Raw genomic sequence first — 26,497 nt, forward strand, 5'->3', positions numbered from 1 at the left:
TAGGACCCATGAGCGTCCATTTGATTCTTTGGCTTTCCGTTATGCTTGTCACACAGCACTGTGTTGAGTCCCTGCTGTGGCCTCTATCTATTATAGCCTAGCGATTTTTTCAAATGCTTTGTCATTTTGTCTTCTGTAATGGAGCTCAGATAGAACAGATTTGTCTCCCCATTCAGTGATCAGATCCAGTATCTCCTGTACGGTCCATGCTGGAGCTCTTTTTGGATTTGGGACTGCACGGCCACCTGTGCTGATCAGAGCTCCACGCTGGGCAAACAGGAAATGAAATTCAAAAGTTCACGGGGCTTTTCCTATCTATCTGGCCAGTGCATCCGAGTTCAGATTGCTTTCCAGGGCGGTCACAATGGTGCACTGTGGGATATCACCCGGAGGCCAATACCGTCAAATTGTAGCCACACTAACCCTAATTCGACATGGCGATACAGATATCAGCGCTACATCTCTCATCGGGGAGGAGTACAGAAACCGGTTTAAAGAGGCCTTTACATCGATATAAAGGGCTTTGTTGTGTGGACAGGTACAGGGTTAATTTGGTTTAACACTGCTAAATTTGGTTTAAATGTGTAGTGTAGACCAGGCCTCAGTGAGTCACCAACATTAGAGTCACTTAAGTGGATAAAGTTGTGGGGAAAAGATTTGTCTTTCTCCCGCCTCCTTTCTCACCTCTCTCTCTATTCAGTGTTTGCGCCCCTGGCCTCGGTCACATCACTGTTAGTGCAAACAACAAAGTGTCAAAAGAAGTTTCCAAACCAGGAAGCATGGATAAAGTGCTTGTCAATTTAAATGTACTGTTCCCTCTGCAGAAGGACTGCAGGCAGACTGCCTCCACCCACTGTGAGCCAGGAGGAAAACTCAGCAGCTATTCCTGAGTCAAAAGTATCTCATACCACCTGGGAAGGATCCAATTCATATTTTAATATAGACTAATCATTGAACGGTTAGGTAGCAAAAGTTCCCATATATATATATATCCTTTCACAGAATAGAACTTACCAAGAGCTCGCCTACTAACTATCATTCCATCTACCAAGGGGATGACCATGTTGAATTTCCCAGTAGCGCCTTGCACTTTTATCCTGAATAACCCAGTGTTTAAGGGATGGATGAAAACTACAGGAACTTCTCTTTCAGGAGTGGTTGATCTAAAGGAAAAAAAACAAACCACTTGTTAAATTAGCAACACAGAGACAGTATTTTGAGAGAACATTTAGGGGAAGGGGAACGGAGACAATGTGCTTGGCAAGAACAGACATTCAAAAATGGTTTGTAAATAAAACAAGCTTTTCTTTGTGCGAGATGGTCAATCATACTGTACACCATGTAGCTGTCGGAAGTACCACAACCTTTTAGGATGCCAGCAAAAAGGTTTCTGTGAGCCTGGGCCAGAGTTTCCACTGGCTTATGATCTGTGCTTAAGAATGGTGAGGGATCAACTATAACAAAGCACTTATATATCTCCTCCTGTCACAAGAGTCCAAAGTGCTGCAGACACCAATTTAATAAGTTTAAGCCATTCTGTAAATGAGTAAAACAGAGGCTGAGAGGGTTCGGTGGCTGGTCACATAGCCAGGGAGAAAAAAAGACGGTTACTCACCTTTGTAACAGTTGTTCGAGAGGTGTTGCTCATATCCATTCCAATTAGGTGTGCACGCACCGAGTGCAAGATCAGAGAATTTTTACCCTGTTAACACCCAGTGGGTTGGCTGTGGAGCCCCTTGGAGTGGTGCCTTAATGGCACTGGATATATACTCCAACCGACCCAGCGCCCCCTCAGTTCCTTCTTGCTGGCTGCTCTAACAGAGGNGAAAGTAATCAAAAGTCATCATTCTTATCAAAGTTTTTGCTCTTCATATATCTTCTCCAACACACTAAACAAAATCATTGCCTTCCTTGACCTCATCTCGAAGAACAGTTACAAAGGTGAGTAACCATCTTTTCTTCGAGTGCTTGTTCATATCGATTCCAGTTAGGTGACTCCCAAGCCTTACTTAGGTGGTGGGGTCGGAGTGAGGCATCGCTGAGTGCAGAACCACTGAACTAAATGCGGCATCACCTCTAGACTGCTAACTAACACGTCGTGAACAGCAAAGGTATGAACTAATGACCAAGTGGCAGCTCTACAGATCTCCTGTATTGGAACCTGGGCCAGGAAAGTGGCCGATGAAGCTTGAGCCCTCATGGAGTGGGGTCGGGACACCGGCCAAGTCATAGCAAGCATGGATACAGGCTGTGATCCACAAAGAGATGAGTTGCGAGGAGACTGGTAGGCCTTTCATCCAGTTGGCCACTGCAACAAAAAGTTGGGTCGTCTTCCTCAATGGCTTTGTACGCTCTATATGGAAGGCAAGAACCCTACGAAGGTCAAGAGAATGCATACGTTGATCCTGCCGCGTAGCTTGTGGCTTCGGATAAAAGACTGGGAGGAAAATGTCCTGGTTCACATGAAAAGCTGATACCCCATTGAGGAGAAAGGCAGGGTTGGGGCAAAGCTGCACCTTGTCTTTGTGGAAAATTGTATATTGTGGCTCCAACATGAAGGCTCTAATCTCAGACACATGTCTCGCTTAAGTGATGGCTACAAGGAAAGCTGTCTTCCAAGATAAGCAGAGAAGTGAGCAGGTGGCCATTGGCTCAAATGGGGGCTCCGTGAGCCTGGAAAGGACCAGGTTAAGGTCCCACGCCGGAACCGGTTGTCGCACTTTTGAGTAGAGGCGATCTAAACCCTTCAGGTTGGAGAAGACAAAGGAAGCATGTTCTCCTGGATGGAAAACTGAGATGACTGCCAGGTGCACCCTGACAGATGATAAATCGCCAGGCCCTGCTGCTTTAGGAATAGGAGATAGTCTAGGATGAGAGGTATTGACATCTGCAAAGGAGGCGTGGCACGGAGGGGTTTCTGCTGCACCGATTATGAGCAGAGTAACTCCAACTGAGTTAGCCATGCAGCATCCACGCTGTAAGGTGGAGCGATTGCAGGTCAGGATGACAGAGGCGCCTGTGGTCTTGTGAGATCAGGTTCGGCCACAGCGGGAGTGTGATTGGAGTCTCTACCAATAACTCCAGGAGTGTGGTATACCAGTGCTGCCTGGGCCATGCGGGGGCGACCAGAATCATATGTGCTTTGTCCCTGCGTAACTTGAGCAGGACCTGTGGACTAGCAGGAATGGAGGTGTCTGCTCAAACAGATCTAAGGAAAATTTAATAGCAGCAGAAGTACTTTATACTCTCTGACTGTAAAGGGTTTAACAAGTTCAGTTAAGCGCTGGCCTGTCACCTGACCAGAGGACCAATCAGGAGACAGGATAGCTTTCAAATCTGGAGGGAGGGAGTTTTCTGTGTGTGCTGTTAGTTTTTGGTGGTTGTTTCACTCTGGAAGGCTCAGGAGGACCAGACGTGCAACCAGATTTTTTCTCCAGTCTCCCTGATAACAGGCTCTTATAGTTCAAAATAGTGAGAGTACTAGATAGATAAGCGAGTTAGGCTTACTGTTTGTTTTCTTTATTTGGCAGAACGTGCTTTGGGCTGGAAGGAGTTTAACATATTGTGTTATTTAGCTGAAAGGAAGTTCAAATTTGTATTTTTTGCTGAAAGGATTTTAATTTGTATTGATATACTGAGGACTGGGAGGGAATTATCCAGTGGCCTAATAACTGAAACAGACTCTGAACCTACTCCATTTTAAAATTTACAAAGATAAATTTTTTACTGTTTTCTCTCTTTCAATTAAAGTTTCTTGTTTAAGAACCTGATTGGTTCTTTTATTCTGGTGGTAGACCCCAGGGATGGGGTCTGGATTCACCAGGGAATTGTGGGAGTAAGGAGGGACAGGGGAAAGAGAAGCTAAGTTTCTAATTTCTCTCTGTGTCAGGATTACTGTCTCTCTCAGGGAGAGTCTGGGAGGAGGAGAGAGAAGGAGGGGGGAAGGTGCATTTTCCTCTCTGTTTAAGATTCAAGGAGTTTGAATCACAGTGATCTTTCAGGGGAACCCAGGGAGGGGAAGTCTGGGATAGGCAACGGTGGGGGAAAGAGTTTACTTTCCCTGTGTTAAGATCCAGAGGGTCTGGGTTTTGGGGTCCCCGGGCAAGGTTTTGGGGGGACCAGAGTGTACCAGGCACTGTAATTCCTGGTTGGTGGCAGCACTACAGGTTCTAAGCCGGTAATTAGCTTAGAGGAATTCATGCTGGTACCCCATCTTTTGGGCACTAAGGTTCAGAGTGGGGGTTTATACCATGACAGGAGGGAAGGCGTAGAACAGCTGGTCCTTCCACAGAAGTAGGACAGCGTCTGGTAGGGAACCCGGAGAACGCCCCTGGAGAGAACAGAACACTTGGCACTTCTGGACTGTTGCACAAGGTGAACAGGTTGACCTGGAGAAACCCCTACCTCAGGAAGATGGAATGGATGATGTCTGGGCGAACTGACCACTCATGAGGCTGGAAGGACCTGCTGAGGTGGTCTGCCAGCGTGTTCTGGACCCCCAGGAGAAACAACGCCACTAGATGTATCGAGTGGACTATGCGGAACTCCCACAGGCGAATGGCCTCCTGGCACAGGGGGGACGACTGGATTCTCCCTTGCTTGTTGATGTAGAACATGGGAGTAGTGTTGTCTGTGAGGACTGCCACACAACAGCCATGCAGGTGCCTGTGAAATGCCTGACACGGTAGGCGTACTGCCATCAGCTCTCATACACTGATGTGCAGAGTTAGTTCGGATGTGGTCCAAAGGCCCTGCGTTTGGTGTTCCCCGAGGTGGGCGCCCCATCCCAGAGATGATGTGTCTGACTAGGAATAAGGAGGTTGTGGGGTGTGAAATGGTACTCCTTCACACACCGACGTAAGGTCCAACCACCAACGGAGGGAGGTCAGAATCAATTCTGGAACAGTGACCACCATACTCAGGCTGTCTTGACCTGGTCAATATACTGTTGATAACCAGGCCTGAAGAGGGAGAACGGGATTGTACCTGGTCCCTGGTGTGGCCCCGAAAGAGCCAGTCGTCGAGATACGGAGTGGGGGTTGGGTGATGGAGTGTGCTTACATGAGTTGGCTCATTCGGAGATACGGAAACACTTACACTTGTCGATGAAGGTAGGCTGCCACGATGGCTATACACTTGGTGAACACCATGGGAGCCGTGGACAGCCTGAAGGGAAGGACAGCAAATTGGTAGTGTTTGTGATTGATCAGAAAGCGAAGGAAGCGTCTGTGCGCTGGGTAAATCACTATGTGGAAGAACATGTCCTTCATGTCGAGGGCGGCGTACCAGTCTCCAGGATCCAAGGAAGGAATAATGGTCCCCAGTGAAACCATGCGGAACTTCAACTTTACCATGAATGTGTAGAGTCCACGCAGATCTAGGATGGGCTGAAGCCCACCCTTGGCCTTGGGAAATTGGGAAACAGCTGGAGAAAAAACCCCTGCCCCTTAGCTCCCTTGGAACCTCCTCAATTGCTCCCATGGACAGGAGTGTTAGGACCTCCTGTATAAGGAATTGCTTGTGAGAGGGGTCGCTGAAGAGGGATGGAGGGGTGGGAGAGAAGGAAAACTGGAGAGAATATTCTGTTTCCCCCCCCATGCAAAGAACCCACCAGTCTGAAGTTATATAGGATCACGCATGGTGGAAATGGGAGACACGATATCGAAATGGAGGGGAAGGATCCTGGATGGTGACTGGTATGCCATCCTCGCGCGCACTTTCAAAAGTTTTGCCTAGGCCCCATCGATGGTTTGGGAGGGCCTTGGTTCTGATCGAGTTGGCGGCCGGTGGATTTCTTTCTACCACCTCGTCCGCCTCTTCTATAAAAGTTCTGCCTTGGACAGCTGGCGGGGGGGAAGGGAGGAGAGCGGAGGAGGAGGAGAACTGTTACCAGGATGTGCATTCCCAGGGAGCACATGATAGCCCTGGAATCTTTCAGGCTCTGTAGTCCAGAGTCCATTTTGTCTGAGAACAGGCCCTGTCCACCAAATGGCAGATCCTGCAGGGTCTGTTGTAGCTCTGGTGGTAGGCCAGATACCTGTAGCCAGGAGATGTGTTGCATGGCTATGTCCGATGCCAGGGTCCTAGCCACAGATTCTGCCGCATCTAGGGAGGCCTGTATGGAGGTCCTAGCCACCTTTTTTACCTCTTCCACTAAGGCCTCAAACTCATCCCTGGACTCCCGTGGAATTAACTCCTTAAATTTCACCATATTGTTCCATGAGTTATAGTCATAACGGCTCAGGAGCACTTGTTGGTTTGTGACCCTGAGCTGAAGACCCCCCGCTGAATAAATCTTGCACCCAAACAAATCAAGATGCCTGGTGTGTCTGTGTCGACTCTCCGGGGCATGGTGTGGACCAGTATCGGGTCGCTGGAGAGCGGTGCCAGCGAGGCGCTAGGGAGCATTACCTGGGTCAAGATTGGCATTGATGACCAAGCCAGTACCGGGATCCAGATCTGGATTGCAAAGACCACTGCCTGCGGGAGCAGTGCTGGGATTGGCTCCGGAAAGGAGACTGGCACTTTGATCAGTGCTGGGAGCGACATCGGGAGTCCGAAAGGTACCGCAGCCCAGAGCTGTGCCGTGAGGCAGATAGGTGCCGCGAGTACGACCAGAACCACAAGTATGAGTGGTGTTGGGTTGGGACCTGCTCCGGGATTGGGAGCAGTGCCATGTTTCCACACTAGGAGATGGCGGGCATTTTAGAGTTGGCTTGCCCCTAGACTGTACTGTACGGGTCGGAGGCGGTGCCATAGTCTGCACTGGTGCAGGCTCTGTGAGGGCAATGAGGTCTCTCGCTGTTGCAAATGTCTCTGGCGTCGACGGAAACTGGGGCTCAACCCGGTCCAGGTTGGGGAGCTAGTGTGCACCGGACTCAACGGCTCCTCCCTCGGTGCAGGAGTCAATGGTGCCGATATCGGTGCTTGTACCCTTGGTCGCTCAAGTGCCGGACACGACTCCGAGGTTGGCAAATCAGGTGCCAGCGCCTGTTGCTGAGAGAGAGTCACCTCCAGCTTGCGCTGTCTCTTCTTGCCTGGAGACAGGGAACAGCGCTGAGTCACTTGCACTGGACACGGTTCTGAAGAGGTCTGGTGCCACAGGCCTCTGAGACCACCCGCAGTGCAGTACGTGAAGCTGTAGCTGGGGCACTGCGCACCGACATGCTTGGTGCCAGAACTTGGCGTGCTGATGGGGGAATCCATGCTAAGGGCTGTCTCCAGAAGGAGCTGCTTGAGCCTGAAGTCCCGCTCCTTTTTGGTTTGAGGTCTGAACGCCTTACAGATCCTATACTTGTTGGCCTGGTGAGACTCTGAGACATTTCAAACAAGTCGTGGGGGTCTCCTGTTGGCATAGGCTTTGAGCAGGCTGAACACAGTTTAAAACCCGGAGCCTTGGATACGAGCCCGAGCGGCAGGCAGGCAGGAAGGGGGAGGACCCCTTCCAATCTGCTAAATCTAATTTATAACTACTGCACTATACTAACTATACAACTAGAACAACTATCTAAAACTGGGAAGCAAAAGCTAGGGAGAGTGGAGGACAGCTATGCCGCACTCCACAGTTCTAACGACTGCCACAGGTGGTAAGAAGGAACTGAGGGGAGGCTGGGTCGGCTGGAGTATATATCCAGGGCCATAAAGGCACCACTCCAGGGGGCTCCCCAGTCAACCCACCATGTGTTGCTAGGGTAAAAATTCTCCCATGATCATGCATGCAGTGCACACACACTTAATTGGAATCGATATGAGCAAGCACTCAAAGAACCACCTCAAACTGTCTGATTCCCAGTCTCATGTTCTAACCCCTGCAACAGAAGAGTCCTTTCATTAGTGGTCAGAAAAAGAGAAAAGGGAAGACTGGAAAACCATTTGAAGAGCCTCACTGCAAAATTCTGAACAAGACTGCATCTTTGATGACATTTTTATGCAGTTGTCGTAAGAAAACTGAAGAAAGCTAATGTAGCCAGTTAGGAACTATTCTGAAGCCCTTCATAAGCAGTTGCTCGCACAAAGTAGAGAAATTGTAATGAAAAGAAATTCAAAGTCATACCTGAGGGAAGTGCTACTATTTGATGTAGTTTCTACACCAGTGCTGGTCTCAGAAACCAGATCAGAGAGGGGAAAGTTTTCTGGAAGAAAAAGAGGTTTACAGTACAGGTTAAGTATTCACTTGTAAAATTTGGACAGAAATCAAAACAACTAAGTTTAGATAATTTAAATGTGAACTACAGTAGTAAATCACAGTCTACTGTTTACCTAAAAACAGAGTTCTGTTTAATAAAACATTTCACATATAACTCAATTACTGGCCCTGTTAGTACATTAATTCATTATAGGAAGCAGAAGGTCAACACACCTATATCATCATAACGTTCAACCCAGACCACAGACACCTTGGTTTCAGGTCCCATAGGTGGAATGGTCCGGCCCTGAGGCAACTTCTTTGATCTGGAAGTAGGACTGAGCTGTTTTGAAGAAGAGTAGAGTGGCATTAGCAAAATAATGAAAGTTAAATTAAACATTTAAAACAAGCAATACTGCAGTCACTGTTAAAAGACATTTTTGGACATCAGAGACACAAGAGGGACACTGCCAGGAAGCACACGTGAAAGCCACAAGATGGAGCTGCTGCTGTTTAGGCTACCGCAGCACTGTAGTCATCTGCCAATTATGAGCCATGATTTGGGTTTTTTCTCACATTTGGTTTATAAAACACTTATTTTTATTGCTTGGGAGGTTAACACTGAAATCTGTTGCTAAATATCTCTCCATTTACTTCGTTGCTGTTGTCTGAGCTCAACCAATTGAACTAACATCTTGGTTCATGCATATAAACACCGTGACATACTCTTGTGCTACTATGGAAGCCTACACATCATTCTTCGCAGCCCACAAGCTACGATGCTCCTCTGAAAATGGCAATGGGGCACTGTATCTTTCTTGTCTCAAAGATTCCAGAGCAAATTTGCTCAGTTAACAAATAAAAATATTTTTCTTAATTCCCTCTACTGCAAACTCAATCTGGAATTGACCAGAGTTCTTTCTGGCTCATGAATCATCAATCAAAGATTCTGCCATCAGTTACACGTGTTCAGCCCCACTGAAAACAGACACAGCTGTAAGTAATGGAAGGTAGAATCTGATGCTGCAATGGGAACGTAGCTCATAACACCGGGGATGATGAGTACAGCAGAATCCAGCTCCTTTTCCCAGAGCTACAGGGGATCAGCTGTGCTCATGGAAGTGAAAGGCAGTCACACTTATTTTAGTCACTACAGTATGACCACAGAAGTGGGGAGGAAGGAAGAGCAGGGGAATGGGCATCAGACCTTTTAAGTTCTCTTACTGGCTGTGCCACTAGCTCATGTTACCCTCTTGTGCCTCATTGATTCCACTGTACAAGGACATTGCTCAGAGAAAGTGAGACTCAAGGTTTTTAAGGTACTTTAAGTTACTATAATGAAAGGTGCTAGGAAGGCAAAGGAGTGATATGAAAAATATTTCATACTTGTTAAAAAAAAGTTTGACACCTCTCACCTATTTTATTTTAACCTTTCAAACAGATACATACACAGCCCTGTAACAGTGGAGGAAGAGATTTTCAAATGCATAAAAGGCAATTGGGCTCTTAACTCCCACTGACTTTCAAGGGAAGTCGGATGCCCAACTGTCATTTGCCATTGAGTGCTTTAGACATTAGAAGAGATTTTGTTCTGAACTAAGTTATGGACAAAGAAAGCATAAGGCAGCTAGTTGGAAAATTCCATCAGTGTGTATGTGTGCACGCACGCACACGCTCCTCCCAGGGTTACCTGCCCATTGTTTCTCGTAGGGAACCTATGTTTTTATATAAGACTATCCAGCCCTTCGGGTTCCTGAAGGCAGTCACTGAAATGTAAATGGAGTTAGCAACGGCCTGCAATCTGCAGACACAGGAGCTGGAGGAGGCGGCAGAGTTCTCATCATACTTGGAGCAGCTGGTAGTATAGCTGCAATATTACACTGAGATCATAAAGGAGAGAAGGCAGTAAAATGGGCATATTCCATGTATTCATGCAATAAGCATCTAGGACAAGATCACCAGGGGGTCTTGGCAGCAAGCCAGTCTTTCACATTTCCCTCTCCTATCATGTGCCACACTCTGGTTGTCATACGACCTATACTTGTCTGTGACCAGCCACTGGGAAGTACTGTTCAGGCTCTCCTTGGCAGCTATTTCCCAGTGATTTGAGATTTTTGTATTCAGTCACTGCATCAACACATAGCCTAGTAGATATAACTGCCTAGTTGTCAACATTAATCTTACCACTGCTGATTGTACCAGAATTATCCTGTTCTAGTGAAGCTGGATAAACCTGACACATCTTGCTGATCCTTCATTTGAAAGGATATTCTATCATAATGAGGCTGCAAGTGTAAAACATGCAGAGTCTTCTCTGTCTCACTAATTTGGATAACTGATCATCTGACAATATGAACACTGCTTTTACCCTATTACATTTACACAGCAGCATTAGGCAGATGTTGATCCCCCATTGTGACAGGGAGGGGTTAATGATTTTCTATAAAAATACATCCAACAGCATCAAGACAATACTGATCAATGGACCTCATAATAAGGGTTTGGGGTATGAGAATCTAAAAGCAGGCAGTGCCATGCAGAATAGGCAATGTCAGGAATAATTTGGCCAGAGATCAACTGTCCCTGGTCATAGGCATTCACACATCTTTCCATAGTTATGGTAGCAGCTAGTTCAGGGTCCAGTGCTGCAATCTGATCTGTGTGAGCGGACAGGCAGGAAGGCAGACCTCTGCAGCCACAAGGAGCTCTACTGACTTCAATGGGGTTCTACTACCTACATGGATCAGACTACTGAATCTGGGCTTTATGAAGCGCATTTTGATTCTAGTCCTCCCCTTCAAATACTTTAAAAAGGTTAATTGGGCATGGCAGTTTGCACATGCTGTCTTTAGCCGAGGAACATGTGCTTTTATTTTCAAAGTTTTCAGGCTGTTTATGATATTTGGAGATTTAAAAGAAAGATCCAAGTTTTTTAAAATAATGCTGATGGTTTTGGTCACATTCTCTCTCAAAAATGGTCAGTTAGGAAACTTCAAACTTGTCAAAATCAAGAGTCCTTGAGGAGATGAAATATCACCTGAAGAGAACAGGAGGTTTAGGGTTGGAAAAACACAAAATTTAACCCTAACTTAGAATGTTCTGGTTTTCTAAAATGTTTGCTTACTGTCTCTACCTAAGCTCCAGCGTGGCCAAGACTCGTGTCCTGGAATATATGCTGCAGTAAATATAACAATCAATTACCTCAGCTCCCAGCCTGTTACCTTGTCAGTTCTCATAAGTTAAGTTGACTGGATCCGGACAGAACTGGTACACTGACACAACAACTAGTAAGTATAGTTGGGGTAAAAAAAATTGCCTGTCCCCATCCCCTCCCATTCTGGTTGTGTGTGGAATGAAGACAAATGTGGGCATTTCCTAACTCCAGGATCAGAGTAAATATACAGCTCTACTCATTAGGAAGGACATATTCCTCCTCCTCCTATTGCCCTGTATCCCCCCCAAGATTGACCAGCCTCCAGAGGGCAAGGAAGAATTGCATCTGCTTCCAGGCTTTAGCAGGCATTTGTTTGTAAGTGGATAAACATGTCAGATTGAAGTCCTGTGCTTCTCATTGACTCTGGGTACTAGAGCCCTAAGGGTCCACTGAAGTCAGATCAACTTAAAGATGGAAGTTTCACATGATACTGCCTTACATAAAGGAATGTTCTCTGCAGACATTCCCTTGACAAATATACATGGAAGACCATTGCAATTAGTTACATCAACTGTTTTATCAGCCAAAACAAAATGTACCTTAAAGCAGAATCAAGACATTTTGTTAAAAATGTTTAAGGTCTCAAATCAGTACCTGAATGTACTTTTAGATTTTGGGCCAGTGTTTCATATAAGGAATGTGTAGTTTCTAAAAATCCTTCACTTACAAAGTTATGACAGGACTGGTTCTGTACCCACCATAAAACAGAACTCTTCCAGGCTTGTAATTTCAGCTGCTGCAGGAGGACTCAGCACCTTGAACTCTACACATGTACTGTAACTAACACGGGATTTTAAACAGAGCAGGTGGGAAAGCTTTGCAATTTCAATACATACCGGTCCATTCTGAATTTCTAGAATATGGGTTCGAGTCTAACCAGTTTCGTACGTACAGCATGCCAGTTTTCTTTGGACATATTTCAGGAGTTTGGGATGTACCCCAAGGATCAGAATATTTAATCTAACTGCAGGGTTTTAAATATGTATATAAATACTATGACCCAGCAGCCTCCTACTGCTACTGCAACTGTGGGCGTCAACAAAATCAGGACAGACACTCCAGATTGCTGTTAATAATCACTAAGGCCTATTGATGAAGAGTTTCAAATACTAAAAAGCTGGATTACAAATATCAGGGCTATAAACATCTACTGTATTTTCTCTGTATTTGCTTAGAAACATAACAATTTGCATACAAAACAGCGGTTTGTTAGAAACAATATGTTGCCTTACCCGCTGCGAGGAATTGAGATTGTCTGTATGATTGGGGAAGAGTTCAAGTGTCAGAGATGGCTGCTTTAGTATCCCAGGCAGAAGATCCATGTTAGAGTCACTTTCTTGGTCTGAGACATTGCTTTCCAATGAATCAGCTGAAAGTCAAAGGAAGAGGAAAGAATTTTTTCCTTCTCGCAAAAAAGGCTAAGTTTAAAATTCTGAAGTTAAATATGAGTAATCATGGGCAGAGCACACAGCAAGGCTACACATATTGCTAAAAATGGGACTGGGTGGAAAAAAACATTCCAAATCCAACAAAGGGTGTGAAGAAGAAAGATAAGAGAAAATATCAAAAGCTTATTTCAAAGAAGCACTTGCCTTTTACAGAGCCCTCTAGCTGGTGTGTCATTAAGGGTATGTCTACACTGCACAGTTGTCGCCAAAACTTTTGCCTTTCGCGGGTAATAAAAAAGCCCCCCCTGCGAAAGACAAAAGTTTTGCCAATGCAAGCGGCAGTGTGAACGCGACTTTGTCGACAAGAGCGCTCTTCTGCTGACAAACCTTACGCTGCTCGCGGGACTGGAAGTATTTTGTCAGCAAAAGTGCCGACAAAATACCGCAAAAGAGCATTCGCACCAGCTGACTTTTAGCAACCCCAGGCAGGCCCACAGAAAGTCAACACTTCAGTCAACAAAAACAAAGACTGTTGAATAATCTAATAAAACCACCATGACACATGACCCTTGTCCTTCATTAGGAGGTAATCAATGACCATAGATTTCTCTGCAGTCTTGAAGTTATCCACTGGTCTCAAACTATACTGATAGAGACAGAGAAACTGTAGGAATCTAGAGGACAGTAAAGTTAGCCAGTCACTGCAAACCCGGTCATCCGCCCTTTTCCTTGGCAGTTTTCTAGACATGGAAGTAGACAGCACTTGACATCAGGAAAGATGGTATCTTGAGCAGACTCTAAACTGACTGGTACTTTGGCTTCACAAAACAGGAGACCTTAGCAATCCTAGTTAACAATAGATCCAAGAACTCTCTTCCTCCCTCCTCCATTTTTCACCAGCCATGAGTGGCAAGAGTCCATCTTCCAGATGACAGAGAAAAGACCATTCACTATATTCAAAACTTTGGTCAGCAAAATGTAGATGAAACTTGACCAAAGCTAGCAGTCTGTTTGCCACCTTTTGTTCTGACATTGCAAATTGTAATTGCAACACATACAGGATTTTCTTTCACTATTTATTTAGATTTACATAAAACAGAGTTAGTGACTATCCAGATACTTTTAATGCTGTATATAAATCCCAAAAGATTAGATTTCCAGTGAGACCTGAAAGTCAAGAGACCTACCTATTTAGGAATCTGAGGGTGATGAATTGGCATGAGCTCTAAAATTCCAGGCTCCTCTCAGAGGATGCCCTGCCAGTGAGTCTGGGAGCTCTAGAAACTGAGAGAAGCTAAGATCACTAGGTATGGGGGTCTGCTTTTGATAACGTCCCATTAGATTTCACGTTTCCTATGCAGTACGATTTCTCATCCTCCAAGTCTAGCATTCTCTCATTTCTGAATTCATCTGAGATTTTATCTGGGTACTGGGGTGCAGCACAGAAGCAGCTGGATGCAATAAGCAGGGTTGGATGGTGTGGCAGCTGGATTACGTGAAACTGTAGTTAGCAGGATATGGGGTGGAAGGTTTGGGTGAAGAAGGAAGAGTGTGCATATGTATGCATGCTCCAGTGGAGTGGGAACAGACAGGATGAGAGATCTAAAGCAGAGGTTCTCAAACTGGGCATCAGGACCCCTCGGGGTGTCGGAAGGTTATTACATAGGGGGGCGCGAGCTGTCAGCCTCCACCCCAAACCCCGCTTTGCCTCCAGCATTTATAATGGTGTTAAATATATATATAAAAAAAGTGGTTTTAATGTACAAGGAGGGGGGGGGTCGCACTCAGAGGCTTGCTGTGTGAAAGGGGTCACCAGTACAAAAGTCTGATAACCCCTGATCTAAAGGGACCCCTGAGAGAGAAGCTGGGGATTGGGTCAACAGGAGCTAAAAGACAAGGTGTGTTCAGGGGAGGGGAGGGACATCTGACAGTGCAGACAACAGCACAGCCACCCTTTGATCCAAGAGTGACTCCACTGCATATTTTGGGGTAAAGGGTTAGCAAATGCTCTAATTCTTGGAGCACATAATTAAGCATGTATTTCTCTACGCGTATCCTAGGGGCACACTATCCAAGAAAAACCCCACAAAGCGGTCCACTGCTTGTGGAGCTGTTCTGAACTCACTAGCTTAGCGGACACATGCAAAGTGGAATCAAAGCCACAGTGCAGGGGGTGCCATCCCCTATTCTAGGGCAAGCTCAGGAGACTGCACTCCTGCAGTGCAAACTTGAGTGGCAATTCAAGGCTTAAGCTCCATCATATGAAGGAGTGGGGAATAGATGATATTCCCACATCAAGATTTCTTTAATTATACATTTTAGGAACTAATTCTGTAACAAATCACTTAGAACTGACACTGCTAATTTGATTCCCTCCCCACATTTATATTGTCAAGAATCTATATTTAGGGCTCTGCTTCTAACTGGGGTCTCTGGGTGCACCAGTAACATAAATATTACATTATCTCTGTTAATCAAGTTCTGGATCAAAGAAGAGCTATGCAAACAAAGTGTTTTTAAAGTACATATGGCATGTATACAGTGATCTTACTTAAGGACTCCACTGGGGAGGGAACAACGAATGCTATTTCTGTAAGGGCATCAGCATAATACAAAACCTTCTTCTGCCCATTGAATATGCTCGCTCCGGTGTCTTCTGAAGAAACTATTTCATCTGAGAATGAAGAAACAAAAATTAAGTCAAAAGAAAGTGCTTCACAACTCCTCATGCACTTCACCAGTAAAGGATTTGCTAGCACCAAGACTCAACTGGGATAAAAGGAGTAAAAGAAAGAAGTTACTTAGTTAAGATGAAAGCCAAAGTGCACACTCAAATCTAGTTATTACTGTGTAACAACCACAGCCGTGGCAATCTTTAAGTTACCTACTTATACCCTTCTGTACTTGCTTAATGAGAGTACAATTAATCCATGGCCATATTGCAGTCTCCCCTCAGATATTTGTGGACAGCTATGTTTCCTCCTCTGAATGAATGTCCTCTGCTCTCTCAACCGACCCACTCATTTCCCACGCATTTCATCATTAATTCCTTTCAGCTGGTGGTCTCCAATTTATCTCTATTGTCAGAAATGTGCTGGCCAAATTGGAATTCAAGATTCCAACTAAGGCCTAGTCAGAGCAGAGCAGAATAGTTTCCTCACTTATTTGACACTGCTTGTGTGATACCGCTATTACTACAGCCCAATATACAGACTAGCCTTTTTGCAGCAACACTGCATGGTTAGCCACTCAGTTATCTCACCTAAGCTCTATACCAGGGCTGTCAGACATATAGACCACAGACCAGACCCAGCCTAGATGATGTATATGTGGCTTTCATGACATTTAGGCTCCCCAGAAACTTGCCTTTACATTTGAAAAAGCTTTGAGTCCTCAGTCATAAAGAAAACCTTCCAAAGGTGAACCAAGTGTAAACCAACACACTGATGTCTGCCGAAGTCTCCGGACAGCCAGATACAATAGCTCTGAGGGGTGTGAACTGCCATGTTCTCCAGTCATCTCACTGGAGCACCAACACCAAAGCCCAAGAATACTTCAGCCTCCACATGGCATTGCTGATTATCTGAGCTGACAGAACAGGAAAATGGATGGGAATGAAGCCAGCAGGGAAGTGAGAGTTGCTGCTGGGAAGAACAAAGAACTCTCACAAAGAAGGAAAAAGGAAGAAAAATAGGAGAGGAGAGAGAGAGAGGGCAGCAACAGCAGTGGCCTAAAGGCAGCAATTTTTCCACCGAAATATACTGAATGTTACAAAAAGGGACTAAATATTAAACATAATTACTACATATAGGCTGCATTCTCCCACTACTATCTCTTCAAACACCCACGGACATCAGTGTGGGAGTCTGCTGTGGAACTAAGGGAATATGAAGTCCTGAATTTATATCCTGGCCAATGGACCATAAACAAACATGGAATCCGATCCTTGCATCAAAATGAATTTGACACTCCTATATGGTACTTTGAGTAGCCAATATTACCCTAATCTATATTTTTGCTATTTCTTTTAAATTTATCTTGATCAAATCTCAGTTTAATAGATTTACAACCAGTTTCTCAAGTTGCATAATATTTTAATCCTGTCCACTGAGACACGTCAAACCTCTGATTCTACCTGAATATTTGCTTGTATCACATCACATTACACTCCACCCTCCAGACTGTTAATTAAAATATTGAACAGGCATGGATGCAGAGTTGACCTGACTCAATATCTGCTCTCAACAGTACACAAGACCATTATAGTTCTGTACTTCAGGTCTGTGCACTTCAGACTCTAAATAAATAGCATAATTAAAAAGAAAAAAAGTCTTGGGTATAATAAAAGCTGTACACCGAATACTAGCAAACGTAGGCAGACTTATATGGAAAGAAACAAGATTTAAAGTGGTCCAAGGAATTAGTACATCCTGAAGCAAGAAATTTAAACAGACTATGCATTCTGAAAGAGCTACAGAGTTACAATTTTAGTACTTGTTTAGTGATCTTACCTTGCTCGGATCCCTCTTCATCACTGCAACTGTTAATAGACCAACTTGTTGAAACATGCCCAGTCCAGCCAGGATGCTTTCCCACATCTACGGCCCAGCCAAGAGACAGTAAGAATTCTAGGAAGTGTGGCTGAACATTTCTGGAAGACTCTACATTCTTCAGAATCTGCAACATATTCCAATTCACAATATGAACAGAAAGCTGGAGGAGGCAGGTTTTCACTGAATTTTTCTGTACAGCAAATGTGCTGACAAAAACTCCTCTGTTGATCCCTAGAGCTCTACAGCCTTAACCACATTACTTAGGTGCCTCAGTTTGGTTTTAAAGATGCTCTCTCTATGAGTAACAATAGTTCAGTCTCCCTGACTCTTTCATTTCCCTTTGCTGAGACTGAGGGAGCCAATTACAAGTTGGTGAGTTTTTTGCTTTGTTTTGGGCAACATTGACATTTCCCACTCATTCCAGACAGGCCCCAGGGCCCCAATTCTGCAATGAACACATCAAGAACAGACCCTGGCGCCAACACAAAGCCTCATTTAGTTCTGGGGTCTTTCTATGCAAATCCCATTGTAGGACTGAGGCAGAGAGATGTCCGGTGCCACTTAATCGCTGCTGACCTGGATGAAACCTGAACAGTGATGTAAAGGCAAGGCCCCATGTCTTACACAGCACATTAGACTGAAAGGAATGCAGCAGGAGCTACAGACCTGTCCCCTTCACTCTTGCCTCCTGATCCTGGGCAGTATCATCAGTATGAAGTTCCTTGCTTATTCTTAGGCTTGGAAGGATTAGATTTTTAAATCGGTAAACTTTCACCACGCACACAAACTGATGAAAAAATATTTCCATAGATTATTGAAATTTACAGTCAGGCAAAGTAAGAAAAATGGTGTTTGAGAACTCAGTTTGATTTAGGGATATTTACGTTGTATATTTTGATATGTTGACAATGTGTGTTTTAATGGTTATAAAGGTTTAACTTTTTTGAATGTCAGTGTCTGCTGCCATTAATTGCCTGCAACTGAAAATGTAAATAAAGAAAACACTATAAAACTGCTGAAAATGCATAATTTTGTGCAACTGTGAAAATGTAAATCTATTTTACAAATGCTTAAAAACATTGATATTATCCATCAAAACTATACACAAAAATCTAATTCTGCCACGCCTTGTTATTTGGAGTCTGAGTTCAGTTTTACTCTTCCCTCCATGCCCAGTTCCACAGGTTTTATATAGAACACACAAAGAGCTGCATTTTAGGTATGTCTGAGGCCAAGTGGAGGTTTTGAAAAGCATATCGGGGACAGTGGAGCTTCTGCAGGCAGGAAGGGGTAGGAGACACTTGTGGTGTTTAGCACATTGGAGACAGTTATGAGTTTTGATCCTGAAGAAGGGAGCAGCTCATATCTCTCTCCTTCTTGGGACGCAGGAGAGAGGACTTTAAATTTGGAGCAAGAAGGGTCTGCAGTATTCATACAGCGTTTGCACACAGGGCCCCAGTGTGCTAGGGACTATACAACCAAAACAAACTGCTTACAGTGTCAGTAAGAGCCTTCTTGCACCCACCCATCCCATTTCACACTATCCAACAACATATACACAGATTACACTGAGGGCATTGTTAACACGATCAGCAGCGAGACAGTTAATGTTAACATTCAGTGTTATGGTTCAGCCTCATTGATATGAGAGTTCACGAGTCTCAGAAGTATTGTTCTGGGCCATCTGCAAACTCAGGCATACACAACTGAATGGATTTCTCTCTCGTTCACATCAGAAAGGCTGATCTTCAGAGCTCTAAATAAGGCTAGAGATGTTTTTAAGGAAAATTTACATTCTGGAACATAACTATACAGCTATTTTTAAAAAATAGTTATTTATCCAGGCAAATGGAAATGGCTGCATAATAATTACATTATACGTGAGGCCCTACCAAAAGGCGAACGAAGATCATGGGTACTAATAACGCTGCCCATAAAGATGAAACACAAGACCAGTCAAGCTGGAAAACTGTTAGTTGTCTGAAGTGTGTAGCACCTGGTAATACATTTGTCATAAACAGATAAGTAAGAGTTAATAGCACAGAAGTACTTTATATCTCTTTTGACTGTAAAGGGTTAACAAGTTCAGTAAGCCTGGCTGTCACCTGACCAGAGGACCAATCAGGGGACAGGATACTTTCAAATCTTGAGGGAGGGAAGTTTCTGTGTGTGCTGTTAGATTTTGGTTGTTGTTCTCTCTGGGTTTCTGAGAAGTGACTGGAGTGCAACCAGGTTTCTCTCCAATCTCTCCGATACAGGCTCTTATAAGTTTAAAAAGTAATACTAGGTAGATAAGGCAAGTAGGCTTATGTTTTTTTCTTTATTGCAGATGTGCATTTGGCTGGAAGGAGTTCAAATTTGTATTTTGCTGAAAGGATTTTAATTTGTACTTGTATACTTAGGCTGGAGGGTATTCCCAGTGTCTATAGCTGAAACCTGTATCTAATCCATCTTAAATTACAAAGATAATTTTACTGTTTTCTCTCTTTAATTAAAAGTTTTTCTGTTAAGAATCGATGTTTTTTATTCTGGTGAGACCCAGGGGACTGGTCTGGATCCACCAGGAAATTGTGTGGGGAGAAAGAAGAGAAGGAGGAAGAGAAAGGTTAATTTTCTCTCTCTGTTGGATTACTGTCTCTCTCAGGCAGAGTCTGGGAGGGGGAGAGAAGAAGGAGGGAGGAAGTGAATTTTCCTCTCTGTTTTGTGATTCAAGGAGTTTGAATCACAGTGATCTTCCAGGGTAACCAGGGAGGGAAGCCGGGAGAGACAACGGTGGGAGAAAGGTTTACTTTCCTTGTGTTAAGATCCAGAGGGTCTGGTCTTGGGGGGGACCAGAGTGTACCGAGGCACTGGAATCATGTTGGTGCAAGCGCTACAAGTACTAAGCTGTAATTGATTGCTGAGAGAATTCATTGCTGGTACCCATCTTTTGGACGCTAAGGTTCAGAGTGGGAATATACATGACAAACATTGTTATCACTGTGCTTCTTAAGAAAGCCCAAGAGTTTCAGAATTGTGCACACATTTCCAGATATAAGAGATGAGCACACATTTGCACAGGGATGGTTAGATACGTTACTTGCCTGTGTATGTGGAGTCACTATAGTTAAGCATGTAATGTTATTCACTGCATACCCAACTAAGCAGCAAATGCAACTCAGAAGATCAGATTTTAATGATGCAGACTTTACAGTATATTTAATGGTTCTGTTACACAATATGGACTATACCCACAAAATTTTTTTTGATACATATAGACCTCTGAAAAATGATGTAACATACTGTATCTCAGGGGGAGGCTAGCTCAGTGTTTGAGCATTGGCTGCTAAACCCAGGGTTGAGTTCAATCCTTGAGGGGGCCATTTAGGGAACTGGGTTACCAAAAAAAAACAAAAAAACAAAACCCTCCTCAATACACACAACTGTCTAGGGATTGTCCTGCTTTGAGCAGGGGGTGGACTATATACCTCCTGAGGTCCCTTCCACCCTGACATTCAGGATAATTTCCTATGATAGCAGTTCTATTGAACGTACCTTTATGCAGCTGTTACCCAAGTGCTTCTCATAGAACTATCTTACACTGATTCAAACTGCATAATCTACTTTCAAAGAGTACTGAATACACATTAAATTGCTGATATGTACCTATAAAATCCATGGGAGAAGCAATACAGAAGCCGTACATAAAGTCAGGGAAGTTAATTTTTTCCTTAAGATGATAAAAGTGTAGGTTTTCCAATTCCTAAATTCAATTATATTCAGCAGTTGGACTGGTTGCATGCTGCCTAAAACCAACCATAAAATTAAATAATATATTTAGAGAAAGGTGATTACAACCGCCTACCATCGCCAGTACATAAGCCTGCCTCATATACTACTTCAATTTACTATTCTGCCTCTGCAGCACAACAACATGTTTTTTCTGGGTACTTTTCATATCAGTGATTTTCAAGGACACTGTTGCGTGTGTACAGTGCTGTGTTGTATGCAGTATAAGATATTATTTGTGAATTACGACACATTCAACGCTGGTCTGTAATAGCCCATGAATAGTGTAGGTGACCTGATTATTAGAATAAGAACAGGAATAATTGTGGCATCTTAGAGATTAACAAATTTATTTGGAACGTGTACTGTATGCACACTGGGTTAATTTAATAGCAGGATGATCAAGAAATGAGGACACCAACCCAGACAACCGTCCCATAGCAAACACCCGGGACTATTGACTCTAACACCACTACCCTCCACCCCACCCCCACCGGCTCCTGCTGAGTTACCCAAACTGGTTGAACCAGGCTCAGAAAATACAGGAGAAGAGAACTTTGGCCTGACCTAAGAGAGACGTTCAGGGAGGGGAAAGGTGAACCCATACTCCAGAGGCGAGGGGTGTAAGGGAAGTTACACCTAGCAGAGTCCCCATAAGAAGATGGTTCAGGCCTTTGTTGTTTCAAAACCTTTTCTCTTGTATTATGCTTTGTTCCTACTGTTAAGATAAAACCAAAGTATTGTTTTAAGAAGCTGTTTGGAGTCACTGATTTACTGCTATTTACACACTCCAAAATGGAAAATCTTTAGAGATGAGTCCAGTTGGACCTGCTGGACAAACACTGTTAATGCATAGGGTACTGTAGCCTAAGACAATCTAAGAGTGGGAGAATCACAGGTTTCCATCCAAGGAAAGGAAAAACTATATGAGGCCTAACACTTGTCGGGGTGCAACCAGAGATCAGAGAAGGAGTCAGAGCTGCAAACGGGACACGTGCATTTAAGGCTATAGAAACAAATTTTATATCGTACTATTTGAAGAGAGGATATGGCCACCATAAAGACAAACCATGGAACAGTTTTAATGAAGCCAGTGAACAGAGGAATAAGTTATATGCCATCCTGGCCCCTTATTCTGCAGGGCTGATTCACCTGGAGGGAGGGCCAACAATGCTGCTGCTACCTGTCCTCCCTCAGAACCTGACAGTAACAACAAGTTTGAACGGGGTAAATTCCCCCCAAAGAACAAAAAAAACCAAAACCCCTCTGCAGCTAGGTCAAAGCGCTCCCATCACTTGCTGTAGAGAGTAGGGTCTGACCTACTCTCTGGCTGACCCACAACTGGGTAGGGTCAGCCAGCTAGCATTTCAGAGGCAATAACTTCACTTGGTCTTCACTCTGATCTTGTCCCTCTGCAGATAGGGCTCAGCCACTCATCTAGGCTAGCACTGGAAAAGAGGTTACATTTTATCTTAAGGTGATTAAGGTCAGTGCAAACTCCATAAAAATAAAATCTCAGTACTTTTTAGAAGTGGAAATACCTTGAGTTCCTCACCTACTTCAGTCCTGCGGAGATAGGAACAGTAGTACATTTTTAATTAACTTGGCTTTGATCACCATGACTTAGTGCATGTTAGGTGATTCAGGAAATCAAGTACATTACCTGAAGACCCTAGGGAATACCCAAAGCCTTTGGATAATTAGGGGTGTTAGTGCTACAGAATCTGAAACAGTGTGCTCAGGGCCTCCTACCCTACCACCAAACATCAAAGTCTACAGAACTGACCCCACAATTACAGACTGCTGTTTGGGCTCCTGCAGGCTGTCCTTTATCTTTATCTGCCTAAGCTCATAAAAATGCATGGATCAGAGCGGCTGGCTCAGTAGGAATAAGGTACTTTAACCTGAAATGCCTTAGCCCTATTTTATCGTACTAAGATGCTGGCCTGGGAAAAGCCAGAGGACAGGCTTTCTGCACCCAAACCTCACTCATCTGAAAGGTTGTCAGGTGGTATGACCCTGGTTTCAGGTAACAGTAAAAATATGGTCCACTTGTGCATTTTAAGATAAACAAGGTTGTGCTGCATTTTGTTAGCTAAACATTTCCAAGCTTATAAGATGTGGAGAGGGTGCCTGGAGTAAACTAATTAGTTCTGTGGCAGACAGCTACATTTACACTACATACAAAGTGGAGTACACAGGGAATGAGAGGAAGGCACTATAAAAATGTCTCATTGGGATGAATTTATACACTTTTATAATAGTGGGTTTCCAAGGTACAGTTCAGATGCAAGGATGTCGCTGTTAGGCTCTGCAGTCTTCTAGCCTGATACTCTCACTACTGATAACATCTGATCGCAAACAAGTACAGTCAGTGCAACATATACCTTACAAAGCAATAATTCCTTTTTACTTGTACATTTAGTTTTCCAATTCATTGCCATCTGTTTGAAATGAAACCCTACAAAAGCAAACTACCTGGACTTTGTACACCACTGGAACAAGTTATGGTATTGCTCGTACATTGGACCTGTGAACCTTGAAAGTGTCCCTCTAATGTCAGGTTCTGCAGACAAGCGTTTCCATACATTTAGAACAGTACTGGATAACAAAGCATTAGTAATCCTTTCGGCATAAATAACTAATAAATGATCCTCATTTTACAGATTAAAAAAACAAAGCATGGTGACTTGTTGGAGATCACACAGCAACTCAGTGCAGATCCAGGAATCCTGAGTCCCAGTCCTCTGCTCCAGCCATTAGATCGCAGTTATATAACTAAGAGGCAAAGACATATCGAGACCAATCAGTGCTCCAATTTTTCACATACCTCCTGGCTTGTTTTCTGGCCTGCCTTCATGTAAAAAATGAAAACTGTATCAAAAGGACGACATGGCAGTAGATCCAAGTAACCAAGATCATCAAAAAACCCAGGGAGAGCGGAGTCAAGTGCGATCAGATGAGGAGGTAGACGGCTGTTAGCAGTTTCCTACCCAGCAAAGAAAGATGTTCAATTTATTATCTATTAAAGAACATTACTGGTGAAAAAGGGTTTTTTTTGATGGTTTCACCATGATCCATTTTAAAATAATGAACAGAACAAATGTAATTTTTTTCTAAATAAGATCAAAACCATAACAATCTCTAAAGGGATATAAATGTGACACCACAAAAGCCTTGTTTTGTATGGTTTCGCAAAGAAGCCTGTAATATTTGATGTCACAGTGTCTCTGGTTCATTGAAGAAATTCTAGAAGTACCAAGAGATTTCACTGAGTGGAAACAACAGAAATAATTTTGAACTATTTAATATTAATGCTTTCACCCACACCCAGGCTAGGGAGGACTTGCAGCACACTAACGCTGTGCTGAACTCCACATGGACTTGGTTTTGTAGATCACCACTAAGTACTTCTTGGGATTATTATTTCTGCAACAGCTCAATTCTCTGTTTGTTGACAGCCTGTACATAGCTAGAGAAACTCCACGATGAGATAGAGAGCCCAAAAGCAGTGTTTCCCTCTGAAAATTGGATTATCTGTACTAACTCATAAAATAACTTGTACATTTAGCTAGTGTTTCCATTACATGGATCCAAAAGTGCTTTATGTAGCAACTTACAAGCTATATATGTATGGATAACTGGATCTGTTTAACAGAATACTGCAATCCTACAGAAATGTTTAGGGCTGAAAGCAACTATGGCATCCAACTGAAATTGCAGGAAGAATTTCAAGTACACAATATGTAATTATCCCAATTTAGGTACCTTTTGTAAAACCAGCTTAGAGCTCTATAGTCAAAGCTTGAAGCATTAGACCTCTGGCTTCCAGAACTCCTGAGAAGTTCTGGGTTCATTTCCCGACATCTGAGCAGACCACAGCTATCGTAACAGTGACTAGCTCTAGCAGTATATTTAAACAAGAGAAAACTCCATTAGCAAAGCTGCTAAATGACACTGTTTTGTCCTACAGGATACTGGGGTGTTTGAGGCCATTTGTACAATATGAAGGGAGATATCAAGTCACCTTCAGTGCCTCTAGAGACAGAAATCCAAAGTGCGAGAGGAAGAGGCGTGCTGTCTGGAATTCCTGGGCAGGAGGCGGGGGCTTACACTCAGTGATTGGGTCAGGGAAACTCTTCTTGCGCCACTCCTCTTCACTCTGCTGATCTATAGAAGTCTCATAAGTGATCTGTTGGGCCATACCATTCCTCAGCTTCTCATGACGCTCTTCCAGCTGAAATACATTATTTCACAGATATGGAATACTGATTCCAGCAACACCTCTTTCCCAGCATTTCAAAGCACCTCCCTAACTAGTTCACAGAGCAACAAACCACAAGCTTGAATAGTTCCTGGAACACTCCCCTGTGTTTATGGGAGCACTGAGTACTGAGGTCCCACAGATGTGGAGGAGGGTCAGTGGATGGGACTTGAAATAGGATATTGATTGGGGAGTTTCTTTAGGATAACTGTGACAAAACAATGTAACCAGAGTCAACTCCAATATTGGTCCTTCAAATGAGCTGGAAGAATAGCACATTTTTCACTCTGATCTAAAAATGCCATATTTACAAGAGCTCTCACAAGACAGAAGAAAAGGTGCTAGCCTCTTTCCCTAGAGCAGCAGCAGGAAACAAGTCACTGCTTCAGGTCATCATAGTGTGTCAGGACTGGGGCAAAACATATTGTGTGGGGCTCCCCAACAGGCCAGTAATAGGTAGGGTCATATCACAGGTCATACTATCATCCCTAGATAGTTCCTAGACTTCACTAACCTGCAGTGAGTTTGTCACCTCGTTAACGGAAGTTGGTAGCGTTCTACTGCAGGGGTCGGCAACCTGTGGCACGTGGCTCACCAAGGTAAGCCCCCTGGCAGGCCAGGCCAGTTTGTTTACCTGCCACGTCGGCAGGTTCAGCTGATCGCGGCTCCCACTGGCCGTGGTTTGCCATCCCACAGCAATGGGGGCGGCGGGAACCCGTGGCCAGCACATCTCTTGGCCCACGCTGCTTCCTGCAGCCCCCATTGGCTTGGGACAGCAAACACGGCATGGAGCTGCATTGGCCAAACCTGCCAATGGGGGCAGAATAACAAACTGGCCTGGCCCGCCAGGGGGCTTACTCTGGCGAGCCACATGCCACAGGTTGCTGACCCCTGTTCTACTGCAATACCCTTTAACAACAGGAAAGCTTACAGTTAAGTGCCCTGTACAGGGTGAATATTTACCAAATGGACTCTGAAGCTGACAGGCAAAAGAACAAAGAAATCAAAGACTAAAACCTCTTACTTCCTCATTAACAATTTCATGCAAGTCGGAATGCTCAGGTCGGCTTTTTCACAAAGGGATCTTGTCCACCTCCTCAGGAAAGGGCCGGTGTTCACACTGTATTTTGAGTCCAACATCATTTTTTAGGAGTGGTCGAGTTCTGGTAAAAACATCTGTTATGA

The 26,497-nt window shown here is 44.1% G+C and overlaps 1 protein-coding gene across 1 annotated transcript in view; it reads right to left on the bottom strand.

Moving 5' to 3' along the window:
• RALGAPB (Ral GTPase activating protein non-catalytic subunit beta) overlaps positions 1-26,497 on the bottom strand; it is a 131,623-nt gene that overhangs the window by 8,584 nt on the left and 96,542 nt on the right. The window contains 10 exon segments of the mRNA XM_032789267.2: positions 1,015-1,163; positions 8,054-8,132; positions 8,360-8,468; positions 12,572-12,708; positions 15,279-15,401; positions 17,239-17,404; positions 23,879-24,037; positions 25,076-25,285; positions 26,337-26,473; positions 26,476-26,488. Coding sequence (XP_032645158.1) covers positions 1,015-1,163; positions 8,054-8,132; positions 8,360-8,468; positions 12,572-12,708; positions 15,279-15,401; positions 17,239-17,404; positions 23,879-24,037; positions 25,076-25,285; positions 26,337-26,473; positions 26,476-26,488 — 1,282 coding nt within the window.

The sequence above is a fragment of the Chelonoidis abingdonii genome, chromosome 14 (assembly GCF_003597395.2).
Source record: "Chelonoidis abingdonii isolate Lonesome George chromosome 14, CheloAbing_2.0, whole genome shotgun sequence".
Taxonomy (NCBI): Eukaryota; Metazoa; Chordata; order Testudines; family Testudinidae; genus Chelonoidis; species Chelonoidis abingdonii.